The sequence below is a fragment of the Coloeus monedula genome (assembly GCF_965178545.1).
Source record: "Coloeus monedula genome assembly, chromosome: 2".
Lineage (NCBI taxonomy): Eukaryota > Metazoa > Chordata > Aves > Passeriformes > Corvidae > Coloeus > Coloeus monedula.
In genome coordinates this window covers 65,729,311-65,753,655 of record NC_138782.1, presented here as the reverse complement: position 1 = coordinate 65,753,655, position 24,345 = coordinate 65,729,311, and the positions used below count along the sequence as shown (strand labels likewise).

The 24,345-nt window shown below is 40.8% G+C and overlaps 1 protein-coding gene across 1 annotated transcript in view; it reads right to left on the bottom strand.

The window, feature by feature from the left end:
- The window catches only part of THEMIS (thymocyte selection associated), a gene marked incomplete at both ends in the record, with an annotated part of 75,067 nt that extends 50,948 nt beyond the window's left edge, over positions 1-24,119 (bottom strand). Inside the window, 3 exons of the mRNA XM_082302452.1 lie at positions 1,196-1,654; positions 10,257-10,415; positions 24,029-24,119. Coding sequence (XP_082158578.1) covers positions 1,196-1,654; positions 10,257-10,415; positions 24,029-24,119 — 709 coding nt within the window. The remainder of the gene's footprint in view (positions 1-1,195; positions 1,655-10,256; positions 10,416-24,028) is intronic.
- Positions 24,120-24,345: the final 226 nt, after the last annotated feature.

The window sequence follows — 24,345 nt, the reverse complement described above, 5'->3', positions numbered from 1 at the left end:
GGAATAACTGATTGGAAGACAAGTGAATACAAAATATTTCTGAATCTTCTGAATGTTTTTAGGGAGATCAAATTCCTATTGATTCTGCACATATATCTAAGTGGATATAGCAATACACCTGAGTCAATCCAGCATCAGGACATGAGCTGCATTCCTGAATCTAGACAGAGTTATAGCAGACAGAGTGAAGTTATCTTGTGAAGTTGTATTTTCCAAACTCACACATTAAATCACATAGCAAGCACAGCTGAATGTCTTATGATAAGCATATATATATAGTGTTAACAGTCTCTGCCCACTTTTATTTCTGTCTCTTTTATCCATTTGTTTACATCATTCAACAGAGAAATGCTCAATTGTGAAAAGATTTCCCGCTTAATATCCTCATGAATGGCATATTTCTGTTAGGATTAAATTTCTATGGAGCTCATTGGTTTGCTTCTAGTAAATGCAATAAGCAGCAAAACCTCCCCAAAAGCTAAGCTACTATCCTGCAATCAGAACCCAGCTGTTTCAATGTTTGGGTGGAACAACTAGAACAACTAGTGCCACAAATATTTTGGGGTTCATTAAATAAAAAGAGCACAAACTTTTAAAGATACTGGTTTTCTAATCTTTCTGCTTCGTCAACCTACTGGTTTCAGAAACCATCCATGAGTTTTTTGTGTTTATGTTCAGTTGATATTTGTTTCTGCAATAGAATAAAATAATATGATTTTTCTTTCTGTGACACACTCATTCTGAAAAATAAATGGTAAGTAAGTGTATTGCAACATGTATGTCCTTATTCTTTTTCTACCTCCTAGCCACAGCCATAATTGATCAAGTGGCTTCTCCATGGCCAAAGTCTAAGACACAAAGAAAGAGAATCTGGAAACTGAACAGAATTCCTAAGCTCAACCTTTTCACTAAGCAATAAATTTTCAGTGAGGATTTAATTGTAGTGATCAACAAAATGGCAACAGAAAAAAATGCAAGGTAATAATCTGAATTAAAGGATGATAAAGAAATACAAAGCAAATATTATTTTTATCTGTTTTCCTCTTGAAACTAACATTAGTGGCAAATGTGGATAAGGAATTTTTGACAAACTGACTCTTTCATGGCTGTTTTAAGCAAATGCTCTGTATTTAAGGGTGCTTTTTTACTTTGCTACACCAAGTTTAACAGAACATTGATTTTAATTCCTACTTACATTTCATTACTGCCTGAACTTCATAGACAGGCATGAGAATCAAACGGCCATCAAAATTCTTGGGAAATGGACTAGAGGAGTCCCACATATGTAAAGTATTGGAAAGTTTAACAATCCGGTTCCTGCACTTAGGGATTTTCCATTCTGCAATCTCTTTTAGGGTGTATATCTGGTCATCTTCACACTCGTAGAATTCTCCTTCGTGCGAAAGGGGCAAAGTAAAGGAATGAGTCTGGTTATTTCTGACCACCACACAGTTCACAGCCATCGTTCCATTGACCTCTTCCACTGAGTTGAAGGTGATCTGCTCACCATGTTTGATAGTGAAGTTTGCCAATTTTATATCCTCGGCGCTGTAGAAACAAGGATGGCCAAACCTTGTTGGCCCTATAGACACTTTTCTTGCAATTTCTTCAATGCTGATGTATGGAGTCTTATCTGCCACAACCTTATAAAGACCTAAGAAAAGAAAACTTACATTATGAAAGGGGAAATATACAAAGAAAGTCATGCCAAATTTTAGACTGTGAATGTTATAAAAATGGAGAGTAAAGCACATCAAATAATTCATAGATGGTAGTTTGATTGCTAGAAATAAGACTCTACAGAGATAATATCAGCTGCATAATACAATGTATGGGCAGCTGCAATTAACCCTTTCTACTGTGTATCTAATTTCTGACATCTGGCATTCTTAGTCCAGAATAAAATTTTTCTTTGCCACAGAAAAAAGAAAAATCATCCTAAACTCCTATCTGTCTTCTCAGTTGTCTTGGGGTGACTTTATGATGTGTATCCCCTATCGCTGCCCTATGCCCAGAAACTAATTTTTTTGCCTTTCTATGCCTTTAAACTGAGCTAGAGGGGGGAGGAAAAACTGAGCAAAACTTTTTCAAAGCAGTTTGTTTTCATGTTCCAAGGACACACAGAGACAGAGAGGTTTTTTTCAGCTGTGGCAGGAGAGCGAGAGGGAAGGGAAGAACCCGGCTTTTCTTTCCAGTCAGCTTTCGGCAATTTTTTTTCTCAGCTCCTTTTCCTTTGGAGATTTGAACTTTTGTTTTCCTGGGACTTCATTTTTTTTCCATTTCTCTCTGCTGGACTGTTTCAACATCAGAATACATTGGGAGGACTTTCCACCAAAGCCTTGGCCCTGGAGGTGGGCCCACCGCCCCGTCCCAGCTCCAAGGAGGGAGAGAGAGATCTACAAAAGGACTCTGATTTTAACCCCAAGTTTCTCTAAGCAGAGCAGGAGGTTTTATTATTTAGCATTATCATCCTTTTCCTATTTGTTTGTTTAATAAATAGTTTTTATCTCTTCCACTTTCTTTCAAAGGAAATTTATTTTTCCCGAACCTGGTGGGGGAGGGATGGTTGTAGCCTGCCTTCTCTCAGAGGATGTATTTCTAAATTTGGCCAAACTGGAACATCAGCAAACCAACCTTTAAGAGCTAAATGCAGATGTGGTATGAGGAAACACAACATTAATGTGATCTGTTCATGCAGGATAAGTTCCTGTCTCAACATCAACACTATGTAACCTTCCAAACAAAGATTGGGAATTCCTAGACCAGCTATGTTTAAAGATACATCACAAATGAAAGAATAGCACCTGCAGATAAGAAAGAGCAAATAGATTTTAGCGTATCTGATAGCCCAGTCCACCAGCTGGATTAATTCATAGTCTGGGTGTTGTAGCACTCCAGCCATCACGAGGCAATTAAAATGCTGAAGTTCTGCAAGGCAGAAGCTGTATCTGAGCTTCCCTAAACCCTAGGGACATTATTACTTCATGTTAATCATGCCCTTTGGATCTGTCTCATTAGGAGTTTGCATTGCAAGAAAAATGTGTACATTTCTATATTTGTGTGGGGGTTTTCGTAAAGGAAGATGGAGGATTGAGAGGACTAAAAAGCAGGGCTTAGCTGAACAGTGTGATTCAGCTGTCTTCTTCACAAGGTGTGGCAGCATTGTGAATGCTGTCTTATGGAATTGCAGTGCAGCTTCCTGAGACAGGCATTGACAAAGACTTGCTTTCAAGCGAATATAACTGAGAATAGAGGTTATTTCTAGGCCAAGTTTGCTAGCCACAAATTAACCAATAGCTACAGCTACAGTGACAAAGAAGCCAAGCTCCCTGGGAAATACTGTGCCTTTTCTCCCTTTATCTGCCAAGCCAATCAGCAAAAATCCTATGGTCTTGCTCCTCCACACTTTTGACTCCTCTGGACCACAGAGAGGGCACTTTGTGGTAAAGGTATACTCTCATTTTGGCTGTTAAGGAGGAAGCATGGGATGGGGAACCAAGGAGCCTGGTTGGTAGCACTAAGGACATTTTCATGGCAGCTTCAAGGCCCGTGAGTAGTTTAAGCCATGTCTGCAAGGTTTTAAATGTCCTATCGAGCTGTCCCCAGCCATTTAGTGTGGGAACTGCATCCACACTGATCATCACTCCCTTCTTGTGGGAACCAGAATGTGAGAAAAGTGCAGGATATCCCAGCAGATACCTTGACTTCAGCAAGGTGGGATGATGCCAGAACACACAGTTGCTGTTGGATCTTGGGAAGACACCCATTTCTTTCTCTAGACCTCCCCTCATTGTGGGATAATTTAACAAATTAGATCAAGGGGTACTGCTTCTGTTAAAAATAAGCAATGTGTTTATTTTCTTCCACACTTTTCCCTTACTGACTTTTACTGCTGACCATAATAAACACAACTGAAGGCCCTTCATGGTAGCAGGGTGTCCCTGAGACTGTGTTTCTTTAAAAGGATGTATCAAACAATTACTTCCATCACCACAGCCTTTTAAAAATTTTTTGGGGTTTTTTTTGTGGCTACAGGATTGCTGTGATTCTGGCTTTACTGTAACGAAGTGCCATACTTTCACTTTGTAACTTTAGCACCACTCTTGTTAAAGGAGACATAATTAAGATTCTGTCTGTTGAGTATCTTTTAACTGAATTCATCACCAGATTGGCCGTGTTTGGCTCTGGGTGTCCGATGTGGCCACTAGTAACTCTGGGAACTAACATCTCTGAGGGCCTGTCAGCAGCCTAAGCAGTAATAGCCTATTTGATGTGCTGCAGAAAAAGTCACCAGTTGTGCCAATGTCACTTCTTTCTGCAGTTCTGTGCCTTCACAGTTGTCTGTATGACAGCCAGCTTTTCCTGTGTGAAATCAGTACTCTTTTGTCAATACATCCTCTACATATATGTCCTCACTGCAGGAAAACCTGCAGGCTTTTTCCTGGGCTGGAAGGAAACCACATGCATGAATGTACAAAGTTCAGCTTCAACACACTTTTCTTTCCCACTGATATCTGTAATGTTTCTCAAAGCCATTTTTAACACAATTATTAACAAGGAAGTTATCTATCACAGTCCTGATCACTACTGGAGCTGTCAGTGCAGATCAACACAAACAGGTTCATCAGCATTTAGAAAGTATCACTGTGTCAGGTCACCAGTGACAAACTGAAACTGTGGAAAAGACAGTGTTCTAGTATCATGCTTCACAAGCACAAGATGGGTATTATCACCTGGCAGTGCTGGGAGAAAGCAAATAGCAATAGTTTTCATTAAAAAGTATATTCAAAATATTTACAATGTGTCCCAAAGGCAGTAAATATGCTTACCCATCTGTGATACAGGAGCAAGTGTATGCCCCCCACAAACCCCCCAGAACTGCATTGAAAAGCCTCCATAAACTGTGCCAAAAAGCACTTCCAGTTGGAAACATTTAGCAACATAGAGGTATGAGAAACATTCTGCTCTTCTATGAGTTTGACAATAGTTTTGCTGGGACTACAAAGTTATTTGGAAGGCAACTATTTCAGTAACAAACTGATGAACATCCTAGGTTGGAAAGCAGGCTTCATATGGAAGGATAATTACCAGATTTCATATAAAAGTAGACACCTGATTATCCCCTTGCAGACTGGCTTTGCCAAGGATGGGAGCAGAGAAATGTTTGCCTTCTGTTCTGCTGGTTTTCTTAATTTTGGTGAGAGAATGCTTGCTTAGGCAAGTGAAGAGAAGAGCCACATGGCCTTGAATACTTAGTTTCTGTAGTGATGAGAATCCTGAAGTGAAGGCACCTAACAGCCGCTTCTGAGTGGCTATGAACAGGCAAAGTTCCGTATGTTTCTCTCTATATAGAAAATAAGTAAATATATAAAAGGCTCTTTTGATATGTTGGGTGGAAGTCACTGTAGTTCCTATCTAACTGCCATAATCTGCCATGGTGTCCTCTCATAAGTGCTCTCCTTGATACTATACATATGCAAAAAACAAAACCACAAAAACACAGAAACAATATTAGCTGGAACCATTCAGAACCTTATTGAAATCACTTTGAATCAAATTGCAAAAACAAATCTTCTCCAAATCTAAGATAACAAGGAAATCTCTAGGAGGAGGAGACATATGGCAAGTTTCAGATGCTAAAATTTGGACATTTTGAGGTCAAGCAAAAATACTTTTGTACTTTTCCATAAACCATAAAACGACTGAATCAAATTCACTTAGAGTTTCCCAAGAGATCTGGGTGGACTGTTAGGGGGAAAGACAGATGGAAATAACAAATTTGGAAAAAAGTCCATCTGGTTTATCAAGACCTGGCATTATTGCTCCTATAGATATACTTTCTAAATGCAATCTGGTCTACAACCAAAGTGCACTGATGCCCAATGGTTTGGGGGAAAATAAAACATTCAGACAAGAAAACTACACATACATAATAACACTACAGGAAAATATAACCATTCCACTCCATAAAGCTTCTGTACCTAGTGACATTTCACTAGCTAAAGTGCCTACTTAGACATAATATGATGATTAGTACGCCCCAAATATCATCGGCCCATCTTTTCAAGAAATTTTACTAATTGGTGCACAGGTTGATAGAGAGAGAGTTTGAGAATCTGAGAAAATTATTTTCACTGGTATGAGAGAGAAAACATAGCCAGAGGATCACAAGAATGAATGTGCTATGGGAAAGCATGTTTTGATAGATGGATATTTTTACTACCTTTTTACAGAACAGTATATGCAGCTCTCTTTTACTGGCTGTAGTGTAAAATGTACCACCCTGGAGCTTTATAGACTTCCTATTTTCAGTCTTAATTAGAGTCCTGAAGGAAAGGAGTATCCTTTTTACTCTCTTTCCCCCACGGAAAGCTGAGAAAACCAGTAGTTAGGCTTGCCTAGTAGAGTAGCAGGCAGCCTCCAAGAAAAAAGAAGAGCAGAAAAATCATCTCTCCCAGACTAGCAATTTCTGTTCCCCAAGTAAGGCAAAAGATTGGGAAGAGCACAGTTTCTAACCTCTCTTGAGCTGACTTAATTGCTATTCCTCTTTTCCCCCACGTCCAACACCTACTCTCTACCTCTTCTGCTTCAGCATCCTCCTCTCCCCATCCTATTCCAAAGGCCACCTCTCCCTCACCTCCTATTGAGATGAGCCTTCTAATGGCTAATGCCTGTTCTTCCATGGGTGTGTTGTGTGGTCACTGACAAGTCTACTGTCTTTTGATTTGCAGAAGATGACCACTTAAAGGGGCAATCGTGCTCAGCTACGTGTCTGTCAGACCATGTAGGAATGAGCAGCAGCAACAGCTAGGGACTTCATGAGAATGGGGGAAGTCTGGTAATATTTTTTGAAGAAGGAATACGACAGAATGAAATGCAATCATTTGTGCCGGCACACAGTTCAGCTGTTGTGCAAATTACCTGTCTGCTAATTTGCTAGAAGTGAAAATTGTAGTCCAAAATGTGGTTAGATGTAGCCATTGAAGTGTCTAGAGTAACAGCAGACTTCTATTTTTTACCCAATATATGAGCACAGAAAGAATAGCCTGGCCCTCTGAGGCATGAAAAAGAACAAATTAGAATGAGGATAAAACGAAATAACACAGATAGTGAACTTGCGGTTGCAGCGGTTTCTCTAATGCAGAGGGCAGATTAGGCCTTTATCAAGGATCTGGTTTGCCAGAGCAGAAAAAAAGGAGTTCTGAAGACTGCAAATACGCTCAGTAAGACAAAGAGTAAGGCTCGTTTAAAGCCAATGAGCCCAGTTCTTCACTCTCAGAGCCGCTATCCCCAGAGTAACCTAAATAGGAGCATTGCTCATTTGTGCCAGCATGCAGACAGTGAAAGGATACGTGAGACCCTGCCACGCAAAAGAACTCATGGCAAAGGAAATGGAAAAGACCATCAAAGCAAAAGATTTCTTTGCATCAACACTGGCAAGAGAGCACCATACATACAATGTAAATACAGGGTCAGCCTCCTGGAGACCTGCGGATATTTTTACTGAATTAAGTCAAAGGCAGCGTGAAAAAGAACGTCTGCAATTCAGTTCTGTGCTTCGTTCAGGAGGTGGGGGCAAGCCATGTTTCATGTACAATGTTTCAGCTAGTGCTTAGCACGTGTATGTAATAAAGTGAAAAGGAAAAAGGTCAAGAAAGAGCAAGAGGCTGGGAAATCTTGACTCTGCAGAGCAGAATCATTCTTCAGCTAAGAACTAAATTAGAGAAATGACAAATTTACATCTTACCAAATAGCTCTTGAATGCATAAGAGTACATACACAGAGAAAAACAGGAAAGAGGCTCCCTGTTGGGCTAATAAGAAGTGTCATTATGCCCCTCTTCAGTGCTGCTGTTCAGTAATACCTGTCATGTGAAGGATAATAATGATAAATTTCAGCAAAATGAACTCTGAATTTATTTTTCAAGTGAAATAACCCAGTTTTCTAGAACATTGGTTGGGAGAGTTCATAACTATGCGTGAAAATTGTAGTGATTAGATCGAATTTGAAAATGTGCTCAGTAGGGCAACAGCATCCAAATGCCAAGATGTAAAACTGATCACTTGAATGCAAATAAATCCTGATTCATCAGGTTCAAGCATTTGAAATTACAAGTCATTCTGTTCTAAAAATCAGGACTTTTGATATTAATAAATTTAGGATTACTTTTATAACTCTGTTGTGTTGGATATTTTAGGATTCAAATGTTCAACCTCATATGCCAATCAAGATTTAGAATGTGACTTTCTATTGGTATATGTATTTTAGAGATAGAAGAAATTTTAATAATATCAGAGAAACTTGGATTAAAAGAAAAATACCAAGTATCTTGAGAGTTCATAGGAGAGTCATATTTCAGTATCTCTAGATAGCCACAGATGATTAAAAGGTCTTTGATCACTATATCTGGGCCCTACTAGTGCTTGAAAATGACATTCCAAAAGGAGTCTTTTACTAAGTGGTCATACAAATCCTTCTGATTCATGGGGTAAAAAAAAGTGAAATTAAATTGAGGATCTACTGGGGGGGGGGGGAAGGGGGAGTTATATATGCACAACTATTTCAGAGAGAAATCTGTATTTTAGAGATGGCAAATAAAGGCATGGTGGAAGATATTTTTCATAGAGTTCAGATGAAACACTGTGTTCCCACGGACTTTTACAATTTATTTGCTTCAAGAAGTGTGTCTTGTCTCCCTCTGTAAAAAAAGCACATCCCAGTCTAGACACTGGCATAACCTAAACCCTATACATGCACGTGCACACGCTCTGTCATAGTCAGCAAGACTTCAGAAGAGCATCAATAAGGTTATTAAGTCAAGCACTCAAACACTCGAAAACACTCATATTCTGTTTCCCATGAAGCATCAATTTAATTTCCCATGTGCTTGCAGTACAATACAACACTAATTAAATATTTGCTATTTTTTCCTACAAAACTGTAGTGTCATTCAGTGCATTAGCTAAACTGATGGCCAGAGTGAGTCCTGGGCATGATCTCAGACTCTTCAGTTCTGCTGTGTCCCATGTGTCCTCTGCACCAGTGCTTCTATCTGCAGGTGTCCCATAACTTCTCCTCCCTCCCACTCCCACTGCCCTCCTCATGCAGTTTTCCAGCTTGCTCATCTCCTCTCCCCGAGGGGCTCCCATTACCCCTGCTGCCTGCAAGACTCATGCATAGGAAATGCCCTACTTAAAAACTTTGGGGTGAGGTCTTCCTCTGCTGCTGAAACCACCTGCACCTGTCTCCAGTTTTTGATCTTTGCATGGAAAGTCTTCATTCTTCTGTCCTGCTCTGAGGTCCAAAATTTTCTATTTTTTTCCTAATATAGTTTTCCTCCTCCACCTCCCACATGTGGGATACTCACATGGGATACACACTTCTCCCTCTGTGCTCCATTCACTTCCCTGTTAATATAGTTTGCCTCCTCCACCTCCCACATGTGGGATACTTACATGGGATACACACTTCTCCTTCTGTGCTCCATTCACTTCCCTGTTCAACACTGCTGGACGCTAACAGTACAGGAACTGAGAGCAGAACTCAAAAATTAATAAATATGACATGTGATGAACTAGTACTGGGTTCAGTACTTGGCCAGCTCTCCTTAACACGACAATGTGAAGAGAGGAAGATATGGTTCAAATAAGAAGTCACCACATGCCAAATTTCAGGTCCATCCTCCAAAATATGGATATATTTGGATTTCTCTGTAGAACAGTTAAAGTGTTTTCTTAAGCAGAAAAATACATCCATTACCCTCTACCCCTGTTTCCAGGCATGGAGCAGCCACTCTGGCCACCATAGGTAAACTAAATCATTAAAATAGAAACAGAATATAACAGAGTATTGAAAATATTTTGTGCCCAAAATAATAAAATACAGATGTAGTAATGATAAATAAATTATCATTTAATAACACAAGAAGGAAGATTTCAGCTCAGACAGGTTTTGGCACAATCATAAGTAAATGAAGAATATTTTTTTGTACTTCTTTCACCAAGGGATCCCAAGTGTAGAAAGCATTACTACAAAACTTTATAATATTAATCATTTCTATCCAGGTTTGAGAAAGGACTGTAAGAGTTGAAATTTAAGAATTAGTTGACTGTGTCTTGTATCATCTGATAAAACTGTATTCTTGACAGCTGAGTTGTAACCTCAAATATCAATCAAGACAGCAAATCAATAAAATGAACAAAGGTGATTACTCAGGTTATAATTCCTCAAAAAAATGTATGCGTGAAATACTTTACCAGGAAAATTTAGTGGTAATTCCACTTTGGCTGAAAACTGGCTGCCTTCATTGTTCTCACAGGTACTTGCTATGAGCTTATTAATTTTGAAGCCAATAACTTTAATGACTTCTCCTGTTGAGAGGGAGCATTCATTACCAAACATCTCATAGATGGAGCCTGAAAAGAAACACAAAAGGAAAAAAAAGCATTATTTAGCTTTTCTCACTTTGTCAAGTGTCCTTACATCTTTAAGTGAAAAAAAATAATACTTAAACTATGTGAAATAATACTTATCTTGTGATAATTAACCTAATTTTTATTTACTTTCTCAGGGTCATGAGAAAAACCATCTTGTGGCTTCAGTGACCTCTCTATCAGCTCTATGTGTACACTGTTCTTAAATGCATGCAAAGAGAACAAGGTCTGAAGAACCTATATTTCCAAATTATTAGACCAAAATGGAGCAAGGTAGGGCATAGGATCACCTGGGTTGTCAGGAGGTGTCTCCTGAAACCAGCAGGCAGTGGAGCTCAAGCACTAAAAGTGCCTCTGCACAGCACAGGGTCTAGCATATCCCATAGGAAGCAACAGACTACAGCAGGAGACAAAAACCCACAGACCCTGGAAGGTGCCCAGGGAGAGGACAGGAGACGTCAAAGTGCAACCACCATTTGAGCTTCTTGTAGTAACACAAGGCCTGAAGAAAGTACAAGAAATTGGGAAACTGGCAAATTAACAACGGCAATCCCTGTCTCATGTTGAAATGAGCATACTGATTCTGACCTGGCAGCAGAAAATTCCATTTTTATCTGTGATGTTCAGAACATTGAGAACAGGAACAAGGCAATACAGCCAAGCATTTCAGCACTTCCTCAACAAAACCTGGAACTGTATCTTGTCCTGCCAAAATCATCTCCCCCTTCTTCATTCTAGTTATGGTCAGCCTTTACTGTTTCAGAAGCAGGTGCACAGGGAGAAGAGTAAAACCAAAAAACTGAAAAGCCAAGCTTTGCAGAAGAAGGAAAATTCCTCTTGGTCTCTGCAGGGGATTAGCAGAAGCTTTGGGTCATGGGATCAATTAACTATATATAAAGATGATGCAGTGAAGAGACGGTGTTCCATGTGTAGATAGAATTGCACTGAACACAGAACATCAGAAATGTCAACTTTAATACTAGCTTCCATTCTTCTGTGCATTTCCTCCCAAGAACTCACCAAGATCTGTCCTGAAGTGATGTGGATGAGCCCCTTCTGACGTCTCATCTCAAAGTTTCATTTCCCTTGTGGTGAGAAACATTGTTCTAATTTCAACTCCCAATGCATTGGTGAGTGTATTAATTTGCTCTCCTACTAATACCTTTCAGCTACTTAAAATACTTTTTTTCTTATTTCCATTTTTCCCTTCCCCAAAGGGTTCTCAGGGTTAATTTTGCCCTTTGCTTTACCTCCTCTGAGAAGACAGAGTTTCCTGTATACAATTGCTCTAAGCCCTTACTTGCATCCTGTTCAGTTTAAAGTCTCGTCTTTTTTTTATTTTAAGCTGGGTGAGCAGAATGGTATCAGGCAATGAGAGATATTTGAAACCTGACCTTTGGCTACATAGTTGCAATCAATAATTGCAATGCCTGTACTGAAATAACATCATTGCCAGCAGAACTCCCTCCCCTAGGAGAGCAACACTCTTTACTCCACAGCTCTCCTTGCAGTTGGGGGGGATGGTGGGGAGAAAAGAAAAGAAAAAAAAATGCTTAGTGCTTTTTTTTTTCACCCAGGTGTCGCACCAAAAAACCCCAGTTATTAGCTGACTGATCTTCCTAGTGATCATTCAAGAACAATTCAGTCCTGAACATAGCCTGGGCTGATAAGCATCTCTTACTGAGTCTGGGATCTATTTATTAACTCTGCTGAAGCACTTGCAAATGACAAGCACTTGACTATCACCCTGACCTCAGCCGAAGTCACTGGGAGCTCAGTCTGAGCATAACTTACTCTTGTTTTAGCCTAAACCTACCCAAAGCCTCAATAGAGTACCAAAAACAACAGGAGAATGGCTGGGAGTAATGCTGAGCAACTGGTTAAGTGTGCTCTATCATGGATACATGTCCAGACAAACCTGTGCAATGTTTTCAACAGTTGAGATGGACACCAGAAAATCCTCAGCTTCCCTGAAGAAGATACAGTGTTTTAACCCTCTGGAGAAGGAATTTTGATTAAAAAAAAAAAAAAAAAAGTAAAAAACCATCTGGAAGATGCTTTTTGCAGGCTGGATGGGGCAACATTCCCCGGTTTCTCTTGCTGAGGGCCATATACAGCCTTAAGGGTTCTGCTGTACTTAGGTTCCAAAGTAACACAGCAGGCTTTCTGCTGCACACCGGGATGATGACTAACTCAGAGACATTCTGGATTATAGTGCCACACATATATCAGACAGTGCCAGGTGAAGAAACATGCTGTTTAAGCACAATTTCAACAATTCTGGTACTGAGCAGAAGACCAAGAGAGCTGCTGCCCTTTAACAAAAAAAGAACAATCCGGTTTTCTTATTGTAAAAATAGTACATAGTTGTTTGCTCTCTTCAGTCCCTGAGCAATCCAACACAGACTAACGCAGCTGTCTCTGGATATTGCTACAGCTCCCATCAGGAGGTTGGCTGCTGCTAATACAGATCATGAAGTGCCATGTCTACTCACTTTTTTAATGCCTCTAGGGATAGTGACTCCACCACTTCCCTGGGCAGCCTGTTCCAACGCTTAACCACTCTTTTGGTGAAGAATTTTTGTTCCCAATATTCAAGATGAGCCTACCCTGGCACAACTTGAGGCCATTTTCCCTTGTTATGTCAGTTGGTTGCCTGGAGGAGGAGAACAACCCTCACCTCACCACAACCTTCTTTCAGGTAGTTTTAGAGAGTGATGAGGTCTTCCCTTAGCCTTCTTTTCCAGGCTAAATTTCCCCAGCTCCCTCAGCTGCTCCTCATAGGATTTATGTTCAATCCCCTTCACCAGCCCCATTTTACTTCGCTGGGCACACTCCAGCACCTCAATGTCTTTCTTGCCGTTCTTTCACCGCCTCTCTCAGGGCTCAGCCATGCAACCAGTACACCTGTCCAAGCTGTGGGCTGCCAACTTTTCCAAGAGAATGCTGTGGGAGACAGTGCCAAAGGCTTAATGAAATCTGAGTAGACAACATCCACAGCCTTTCCCTCATCCACTAAATGGAGCAGTTAAGGGGCTAAAGTTCTTAAAAAAATGGTTATTGAAGAATATTTAACCCCTATTTCAATCTATATCTGCAACAGAGTGATACCACAAAAGCCCCCAAGAAAATTAAAATCAAGGTAGCTCATTGTCTTACCATCAAAGAAATAAACATGGGTACATAATCCACTGGCAAACAAAATGCTTTGTAATACTACCAATGAAAACCATAGGATGGTACTTTTCATTTGTAGAAGTTGGATAGATAGATCATATAACCATGAAGTTATGGAGGTATGCCACCACATTTTCCATCCAGTTAGAGACATCAGAGACCAACCTTCAACAGTTTATCAGTAGTAAAATGTATATTACCAGATGTATTTGAAATAGGCCAAGAGATTGAAAGATTATGAGGGTGAGTAGTTGGGTGGATGATGGCTCACAGACTGAGACCAATTGCAGAAACCTCATTTTTATTGGTACTAGTATTAAAAAAAATAAATAAAAAAAATTTTAAAATTAAAATCTGCCAGCCACGTTTTTGGGGGTGCAATTGCACAGAAAGTATTGATTTTAATTACATATTTGTCTGCAACTAGATTGCTTTGGTCCTGATTTTAGCCCTTGCTTGGCAGTTTGCCTGGAATAATACAACGAAGATTACATTCAGACAAGAAAAATGTTACCTAGGCATTTGCTGCAAATATTTGTGCTGATAAAAGGGAGCCGAAGAAACTGCATAGCTTTCAAAAAGGAAAAAAAAATTCTTTCTCCTTTAAAAGCCATGATAATTAATCTTAAAACATTTTGAATGTTCCCACTTTTTGACAATGTGACCCTGAGAGATTTTACTTCAGCTGTGTAATGTGGACCCCCTCACACAATATATTGAAAGATAAAATTAAAATTAAAATGCACTTTTTTAACATTTATTTGTTGTTGCACAACAATAACTTTGGTTTTCCCACTCAAGTCACAAAGAAAATGTAACTCTTTGAAAATGTAAATCAAGTAACCTTGAGAACAAAATCTTTTGATTTGAGAAAGATGTATGCAATATAATGCAAAAAACCCCAAACATTTTAGCAGAGCCCAGAATAAAGCAGCGTATTTACAGTGATCAAACAATGCCCCTGAAGGCTGTAATTAAAGAGTTTGTTGTCTTTGAAACCACCTTTTCTGGAATACTACTTTGTTCAATAAAAATCACATTTATATCCTTTCATAAGCTCATCTCTAGTTTGCCAATCTGTGTTAGTAACTGCCATGATCAGATCAAAGCAAGCACCACAACTGTTTCAATATCTTTTCCCTCCACCTTTCCTAAAATGTTAAGCAGCCACACCACCATCCTCCCTAACATAAGCCCTTTATTTGATTTATTTCTCATTATAGGTACAATAAGAGCATTTTTGTATTAAAAACAGCAATATGAACTATAAATACAGTGAATGCCTGAGATGGAGGATGTCATTCTTCATGTCAGGGCACGTGACAGTACCACCGAGATAAATATTTTATAACACAAGGTGGAACAATAAAATATCTCAGTAATACATTCCTTTTTCTTCCCAGCAGCTTGGAGCTGCATTTGGTGACTACTCTCAGAGTGAACGCTTCACTGCTGCTGACAGAAAGTACAGCTCACCATCAGGCCTGTGAGTAAACAGCAGCAGTACATCACTGGGATGGAGCTCCCTTTTGCCTAATGCCTCCAGGCAGCTTAGCATGGAGGGCCAGGGAGAGAGATTCCAACGAGATCAAAGACTTGACTATGGTGGCACAGAGGATTATTCAGCAAGGGTGAAGCTCAGGCCCAGGCTGGCTGACTCCCAGTCTCACAGCCTGTCTGCTACAGGGTGCTGCTAAGCACTTCCAAGTATCCCCCATTCTTTTTCTCCTTTTTCTTTCTTTTTTTGCATTTTTGACAAAGACCAAGCTTTTTTCCTAACAAAACCAAGTTGCTTTGGAGGCCAAACACTAGGCATTGACTCCCTAGTCCCATGAGTTTGAATCCTTGAAGGAAAATATTCTCCCTTTCATGTCCCAGTAACACTCACTGAATTCATTGCAGCTGGCAGACTGAGCAGTCTTTGAAAGGAGATTCAAAGAACCGTGAACCTGGCTGCTTAGCAGGGAGATGAAAGATCTCCCTACATCTCCTGAAAGAGTAGAACTTTGTCCCCATGTCCTTTTCCCAGTGCTCCTTTCTCCACTATTAAGTTGTCATCGGTTGCCCATATGGGTGCTGTCTTCACTATCAGAGGTGACTCTTGTTTCAGGGGCGGGTGAAATGGTTCTGCTTTCACGTAAAGGCTCACAATAGCCCATTTTCCCCTACAACATAGCTCAGCTGAAGTCACAGTTTTTTTAAGGCTTCTGCAGGCTCTCAAAGTAATATGAAAGGCATAATTGATCTATAATTAGTGCCAAGAAAAAAGATATCATTCTTTATGGGCATTATTTGGGGGTTAGCCAATTGTTCAGTTTATGCTCTTTGGCAAGAAGAGAGAGCTATTTTAAAGTTTTAGGGAGGAAAGTTTTGCTTAGTCATTTTAATAATTTTATACTCTGATTAAGCAGAAGGAAAAGCAAACAATTTCTGATGTGGAGACATTAGGCGGCTTTTCTTCCCAGTCACATACCTCCTGAGAACCAAAGATGCTCAGCAGCCTGATGGATTTCCCCCACTAAACTCAAATAATCTAACATCTTGTAGGGAAGAGGCTGGAAATCATGCACAATGACAGGCAAAGGAATAAGCATGCCCCAGCTTCTCTCTCTAACCCCAGGCTGTGAGAGAGGCTGCAAACAGGATAAAACACCTGTACGGCTTTAATCCACCCCTCTCTTCCAACAGAAGAAGGTGCCCCCATTGAGAATGGCAGAGCCCAGCTCCCCAGTGCCCAGATGGTGCTCCAGATGTCTGAGGATAGCAGTGGTCATGAAGGCAGTATGAATTTGAGTGGAAGATCCTTTGTCCAGTGGCAGAGAAACTTACTGGGCTTTCTAAAAACTCTTCTCTCTTTAACAGGTCCCAAGCAACAAAAATCTTTAACTTTGATCAGTTTGGGACACAAATCTTCCAAAAGACTTTATGCAAAGATGCATCTTATCTAGATCATACCTACTTAGGCTGCAAAGGATCTGATTTTTGCCAGCACAAAACCATCAAAAAACAAAAGCCATTAAGATTTATCTTTTGCCATATAAAGTCAAACTTTGAATGTCAAGCGCTTTAAGCCATTTCAATCACAATGGACTTTTAAAAAAAATTACTTCTGCGGTTTCTGATTTATTCCTTTCCTGATAGGTTTATGGCCCTTTTTTCTTTATAAATGCATTCTTCTGATTCTCATCTATCCAGAGTCTCACGCACTGCATGTGGCAGCAGAACTTTATGCGTGCAGCACCCACTAAAACGGAAAGAGCAAGTGAAACCACAGCTCCCAATGAAACACCTTTGGCCTTTTATTTGGGTTTACACAAATGAGTCAGAATTACTGCAGCAGTGAAGACAATGCGCAAACCTGATTTTGAACAGCATTAGTCACTGTTATAGCTGTTCATGATTTATTTAGTCTTATTAAGTTTCTTTACAGTGTTAATTACTTTGAATTAAAGTATGTTTTTTCACATATATGTTCAACAGAAAAACTACATTTTGTTGGACTAGGCTTAGGAAGGCTGCTCAAATTGAGTTGCAGGATCAGGTCAGAGTGCAGAGCACTTCACAGGTGCAGTCCAGAACCGGAAACATGTTTAAGCATCTTCCCCTGCTGAGATCAGAGCATGATGCCCCTTGTGCTACTAATGTGTGTCCAAGGGAGCTAACCAGAAACAGTGGACCTAGACAAATGTCATGTTCCTTCATGAACAGATTACCAGGTTCTTGAAGAAAAAGTTTTGTCACGAAAGTCCTGTAACTCAAAACCAGTGTGTGGTATGGACTTGTGTGTCCTGGGATGTTTATCCCAGGATCTTCCCTCCTATGCAATTTAACATAGTTGTCCCTTCATCTTTCCAGAGCCTGAGTTTGTGAAAATTGTCTGGGTTCTTTTATAGGCTTTTTATAGGTTCATGGGAAAGAAAACAGGGCCTCTCCTGCTGCAGACCTCCTCCTCACATCCCTGGAGCCCAAATGCAATGACAGCAGGGGAGCTCTCTGCTAGAGGAAACCATCACATCAAGGAGCTTCAGCAAGCCAAGATAAGCAGTTGACCCCTGCATTGAGACAAACCAGGCAATGTGGGTATTCTGCCTACCTCCTGAGCCATCCATAGGGAGGCCCAAAACTGAATGTCACAGAAAGAAAATCCCCTCAAAGGAGATCCTCAAATCAGCTTCATCCTGAGTGCCAGCTACCCAGGGTCAGATTTTTCTCACTGTGTCTGGATGACTCATTCCATTGAGGGCAGCAGTATGAATAAAATGAGCAATACTTGACCCATAAAAGTCAGGGTTTGTTCTCACATTGCATTCACTGAAGAACACTTTCTTTCTTGTTTAGAATAAAACAGGCTTTTGAAGCATCTTGAACAAGTGCAGGAGAGTTTCAGTGGTTTGTATTAATAGAGAAAATTTACCAACATGATCCAGCTACTGACCACAAAAGAGAATCCAAGCTATGTGTTACTCCGGCTGTACTTAAGGCTTTTGCTCCTACTTGCTCAATCAAGAGGAACAGAGACAACTGTATTCAAAGGAAAACATCCTTCCATTTTTTGATAGGTTTGGCTTCTCTATCTTTAAAAAAGGACACAAATTAGTAAGTGAAAGAACTGTACCACAAGTTTCACCAATTTTGTGTGCAGTTCTCCCTTGTCATGCACTCCATGGAAAGTCCACCCAGTAAATGTAGAGACCATTTTTAATGATATTTCACCTCTGAGAAATACAGCCCTAGCTATCTTCATCAAAGCTGTCTATGCTTGGCCTCTGTTTAAATTACTTGTTACTTTTTGTAAGAAAAAGTAGCTTTATTAATCCTGAAGAGGCAGTTTGCTTGTTCTACTTGTACATATTACAGACTGCATATCCTAGCCTTCATCAACTCATTGACTTATCACACTTGATAATGGAGCAGGATTTGTTCTCTCTAGGTTGGCTTAGAAACAGTAAAAAAAATCTACCCTATGTGATCATTTTCTAACCCTTAGTGTTGAGAGATATTTCTTGTCTAAATTAGGACTTGGGGCAGCTGAGATTGGGTAGATAAGAATTCCTTTTGTGTTCAGTTTGCCTAGCTACAGTAACAGGGTTAACAAGACTTTTTGAACTCTGTTGATGGCCAGCAGAACCCATCACTTCCCTGAACTGCTTGTAGAAAGGCATGCTGGAAAGATGCAGTTTCCCAGTCACAGAAGCAGAGAGAGTGAAACTGAAACTGCAGAGACAGCAAGTGACGGTGGATAAACAGCCAGCAAGAGGAACTATGAGTCATGTTGGTTTTAGTTCACCAAAGTGAGTTTTGAAATGGAACTATTCACCCAAAGGGTTTAGTTTGGCATTGCCTCTCATGCAGCTGTCAGAGAGCACTAAACATCTGCCCAGAGGAGGAATCCCCACTTGTCAATTCTAAGAATCTTTAGATCCCTTAGGTCTGGAAGGACGTTAACCAAGGATGTACATGTGACCCCATAGTTGCCTCTTCCCAACATTTTCTCCCTGCACAGACCTGGCACTTTTCCTGCACTCCAGAGACAGGAGTACCACAGCTACAGAACGCTGCTTCACTGCACACTCAGCCTGAAGATGTGGAGGCTGCTGGCTTAGCGTTCCCTTCTCCTCAGGGGAATGCAGAATGTCCTAATATATTTCACAGGTCTGCTGTAAAAGAGGGGATGTCCTGGAATTGCAATTTACACAACACACATGCTGTTTGCAAACAACTGAACTGCACAGCAGAGCTACAAACTCTCCCTGCACTCTGGCAAGTCCTAACCCCTGAAGAAATGGGGAATACCAGTACTGATGTATGTGTGTTTAGGTGGAGCAAGAATGGGAAGACTGTGGGTAGCCTAATGACAAGAAACAGCAACAGAATAGGTGCCTTGAGAGGTTCTTCATTTTTCACAATTAAAGTTGGCACTTTTTACTGTTCTGCCACTGGTTAAATTAAGCCTGCAAAATATTAATTCAAATACCCATAAAGTAATTATATCAGTATTAAAAAAGACATAATTTTTTCAAGAAATAAAGAATAAAGATGAAAGCCCACACTTGCATGCTATCTGTAAAAATCAGTGGTCAGACAGTACTTACCTTACTAAGTATCAATATTTACTAAAATGTTCAAAGAAAGATATTTGATCAATCAAATTGGTTCCCAATGGAGATTCAGCAATTTAATTTTTTAATAACTTATTCTAATGAGCTATTAAATTGTCATGTACTTCAGTCTGCACTGTAGTTCCTTTCTAATCAGTGCTGATTACCAAGTTATTTGTATCTGGCAGACTTGCTTTCATTTTATAATCATCCTTCCTATTCCCTTCAGAGATTCAACAGTACAGTCTAGCTTCTGTAGCAAGGACATTATGTCTGCAGAGTCCAAAGCAGCTGCCCTGAGAGGTATCCCTGGCATTTGGAGAACTACCATCTCCTTTTTTCTGTGTTTCTATTTTCAAATCAGGGATGACAATAATTTCTCTACTTCTGTATGGTCTTTCGAATATGATGATGAGAAGCATTTCAGAAGAACTCAGGGCTGTTACTAACACCCCACGTTTCTGACTCTGCAAAGCATCAGACAGTGGTAGGTGATGGCTGCAGGTCGGGTCTCTGACAATGAAGCCACACACAGCTGGAGGAACAAAGGGAATAGGAGCATGGGAGTGTGAACAAGCTCCTCAAACCTTGACTATCCTGCCTAGAGGCAAACTGGTAAGGCTTCAACCAACCCTGAAGTCCAGGTGTAGCATGAAAATCACTGATATCATTTAAGGATATTCTTTCCTCTTCTTCATGCCGAGAACAGAGACATAAACTTCCTCAGAAAGGTGCCTAGATCATAGTATTCACTACCAACAGCAAAAATGCAACTGTTCATAGCTTTTCTAGCTGAAAGTACTCCACATGGAAGCAGGGTCTATAAAGTTGTGTCTATTTGCAGTTTGGGGAACTACAGTTAAATACATCACATCCATTAATATCAGCAGGAACATAATTTTTTATAGGCCAGTAGAGAGACTAATGGTAGAATGAGTGCACACAGCGTATGTTTTCTACTTGCTCTCCACTGGGAACAGTAGCAGGCAGGCTTGGGTCTGCAAAGAGAGACCCAGATTGTGTTTGGTGTAACATGGATATAGAATGGATTCTTTCAGAGATGTTACCTTGCCAAAGGCAAGTAAATTCCCACTCTCTCCCTGGAGCTTGACTTTGCAGCTTCTAATAAAAATACCTCACCACATGGAAAACATCCATCCTCACAAAGCATTACACTTTCCTTATGCTTCCAGAGGCACTGAAAATCTGTCAAGAACTGTAAGGCTAGTTTGCAAGTCCTATATTTGCAAAATCATTAGACCTAAGTGCAGTGTGTGAAAAATGTTACTTCCAGATAGAGTAAATGGAGAGTTTCATTCCCACAGAGCACCGGAGAAGAACAGTGAATCAATTACACTGTGCTGTCGTCTTATCACGGGGCTTGCTGTAATCTTTGGTTGGCTGCTACAGCTTTGATGTGGCAGCTCTAATGGGTGCAGTAGACCATAACTTACTCTGTTAGCCATTCTATGTACCTGGCTAAGCTGACATTAAGAAACTTTGCCCTTTTTGGGGGAGGTTGTGGAAAGGGGAATATACATTAACATTTACATATATAAAAATTCTTCCTATTTTAAATCCTTACAGAGGGAAATTAATTATCCCTGGTGATGGATCAGTTACAAACAATCACATGTAACACTTTACCAATCGATCTTCTCCCTCACTATCTGCATGTTGTGCTGAGAATGGTTACAGATTCCTATGAAATCCCATTCCACAAAACCACTTAGCTGACCACTTAGCTGTAGCCATTTGGGAGCTATTACAATCAGTGCACAAATGCTCAGATTTGGTCCCCGCAGCCACAGCAATAAACCCATGTTCCCTGCCGATACACTTGCCATTACCCACACCGTGATTGCTGGTGTGCTGCATGGGGTAAAAGAGATCAAAAAGGTTGTTGCACGGGCAGAGGGATCTGCCTGAGGAAGGACTAAAGAGTGGTTGTCCTAATGGAAACTTGAAGTACTCAAAGTGGCCCAATCTCCTGTTTAGCAATATAACAGGAGTTACTTCAGACTCTCTTTGAAACACTAGTCTTGCAACAGAAAATGTAATATAAATCATAATGCAATCACAGAAAAATGTGTTCACCCCAGCTGCCAGGTACAGAAGGGAGCAAAATATTCAGGAGAGATCTGACACAGACAGAGAGCTCAGGGAAGGAGGGAGAGAAAGGAAGGGAGGACCTGGCCTGAGAAGACCTTTTGTAGCCCTAGACCCTGCAAGCCTATCAGGAACCGAGTGTCTCGAAAATCTCAAGCTTCCTCTGAAGCAAGGAAGAAGAGAAACCCACAGAAGCCTACTACAGGACATTGGTTTCTCTAGGTACTTGCAAGTATTCTTGGGATATGCTAGCTGTGAGGGGCAAGGAGCCAAGTAGAATGTATCAGTCTTGCTTGTTGTATAAACCAGAGACTCATACACAGCTGTCAGTTCTACACAGATGAGAACAGCTGAGAAGCCACCAGGAGCAGAGGACAGGAAGAGGTGGTGCTGCTGAAGACCAAAAAAGCATGAGAGCAGCACAAGGGCTGTCACTTTTTAATGCTAGTATTCTCAGGTCTCTAGAGCACATACCATCCCCTCCCAAGGGTAGTCATCAGTTAATAGCCTTTTCCTTTCACATGTGAGGAATTGCTGCAGAATGGTCTGTGGACTCACCACTGTTTTCCTCCTCATGTGGAAGGGTTTAGACAGCAAACAGAAGCACAAACTGAAATACTCTGGCTACAAAAATGTACTAGTATGAGTTTTACCATCCATGAGCAACAGGATGCAGACTGTAGGTACTCAGAAACCTGCAGACAGCTGGGTCACTTTATCATAGAATTTTGTGTGTATATATATATATACACATCTCACAGTATTTTGTGTACACATATACTTACATATATACGTATACATATGTATACGTATGCATACCTACATGTATGTATGCATACAACTTGTTGTTATATCTCTTCTGCTTTCTAGCTGTGTGAAAAGAGACATATACAGAGACTACTCCAGCTTAAGAAGGTGATCTTCCATTTTTTAGTTTTAATTCTACTCTTCATCACTTAGGTGGTAGCTTTCTTACCAAGAACCTATTTCAGCCACAGCTGTTGGACCAGTTTAGAAGATAAAACTTAAACAGGCCAATAGCAAAGTTCAGAAAAAGAGTATTTTCAAAGGTTTCTGGTAATTTTAGCTAAGTTTATTTCCCAGAATGCTTTTCTATGTATCAGTATTATTCATAGGTAGTTTCCAGAACAGCCAGGATGGGCAAACTGGAGTACATGGACAGTACACTGTCATCACAGATTCAGTGTGCCCTTTCCCATTTCCTCTCTGCCCAAAGAGACTGTTGTCATGGAGGGAAAAATCACCCACTCTGGCCACAGCTACTGATTACCAGTCAGAATTTCCATGGGTACCTCCTCTCTCCTTCTACTATGGAGCAGCATGGAAATATTTAGATTGATGTAAAGATAGATGTTGTGGATCCTGAAGAGGGTGTTTGGCTGAAGCTGAAGCAGACTTCAGCTCATTTCATGAAGCCCTCTCTGTTTTATCAGTTGGACCCCAGTTTTTCCCTTTCGGTGGCATGGAGGTAACTTTCTTTTTCTAGGCTGATACATGGGCTTGACATGATATCTTCACTATCATTGAACAAAGTCCATACCCAAACCAAGAGCAGATTTTCCCCTCCAATGCAAGCCTCTTTACCACCTTTTATTTTGTGCACAAACAGAGCACTAAAAGCATCATAAAAATAGATCTGCAGCAGGAAAACCCAGTGAAATATTACCCCTGTGTTGCTCCTGTCCAGCACATACTGACCCCTTTGCATTGTTGCACACCTGAAGTGCCCCCAGGTACAAGACAGAATTTCAGGAAAACCTTATGGACCCTCACGGTCACTTTCCAGACTCCCTGGTTCTTTATTTCTGAGACAGAAGGTAACTCCCCATGGCAGCCCCAGAAGCGCAAGCTGGATTTAATCAATTAACCTCTGTGAAGTGATTTGCAGTTGCTGGATTGATTGCTCTGTGTAGGTGCAAAGCAAATTCATGTCTTATTCCAGTACTCTTTCCAGGATATGATAAGTACTAACTGCATTTTCATTTTCACTGCCAGTGAGAAGACCGAATGCACACTGCAGCAAAGACAGTTCCAAAGCCATTGATAAAACATTCTTCAGCTGGGAAGAAACTGCTAGGAGACAACTCCATGAGCATCCTCCCCTCTGCCTTCCCCACAATCCAGTCCAAGGGGGGGACCTGATGTCAAACACAGGCTTGCAAACCCTGCCAGAAAGCACTTGATGCTCACCTTGACAATAGATGCCTGACTGGATTTGGAGGACCCTGGGAAGGGCTCTGAGGTCCAGAGAATGAATGAACTTCTCCAGGGAAATGGCCATGGTCCGCAGCACTGTAGCATGTGGGTTTGGCACGTAAAGACCAGTGAAAAGCTCTGGAGGCAGCAACACTCTCAACCTGGTGCATGCTGTGCTTGGGAGCACCGCAGCAGAGGGGAGGAGTGGTATGGGGAGGTGCTTCTTCTTCCTTCCCTCTCTGGCTGCTTCCTCCCCTGGGTGCAGCTGGAGTGGGGTGAGGCAACTGGTGACCCTGTTGGCTGGCTCCAGT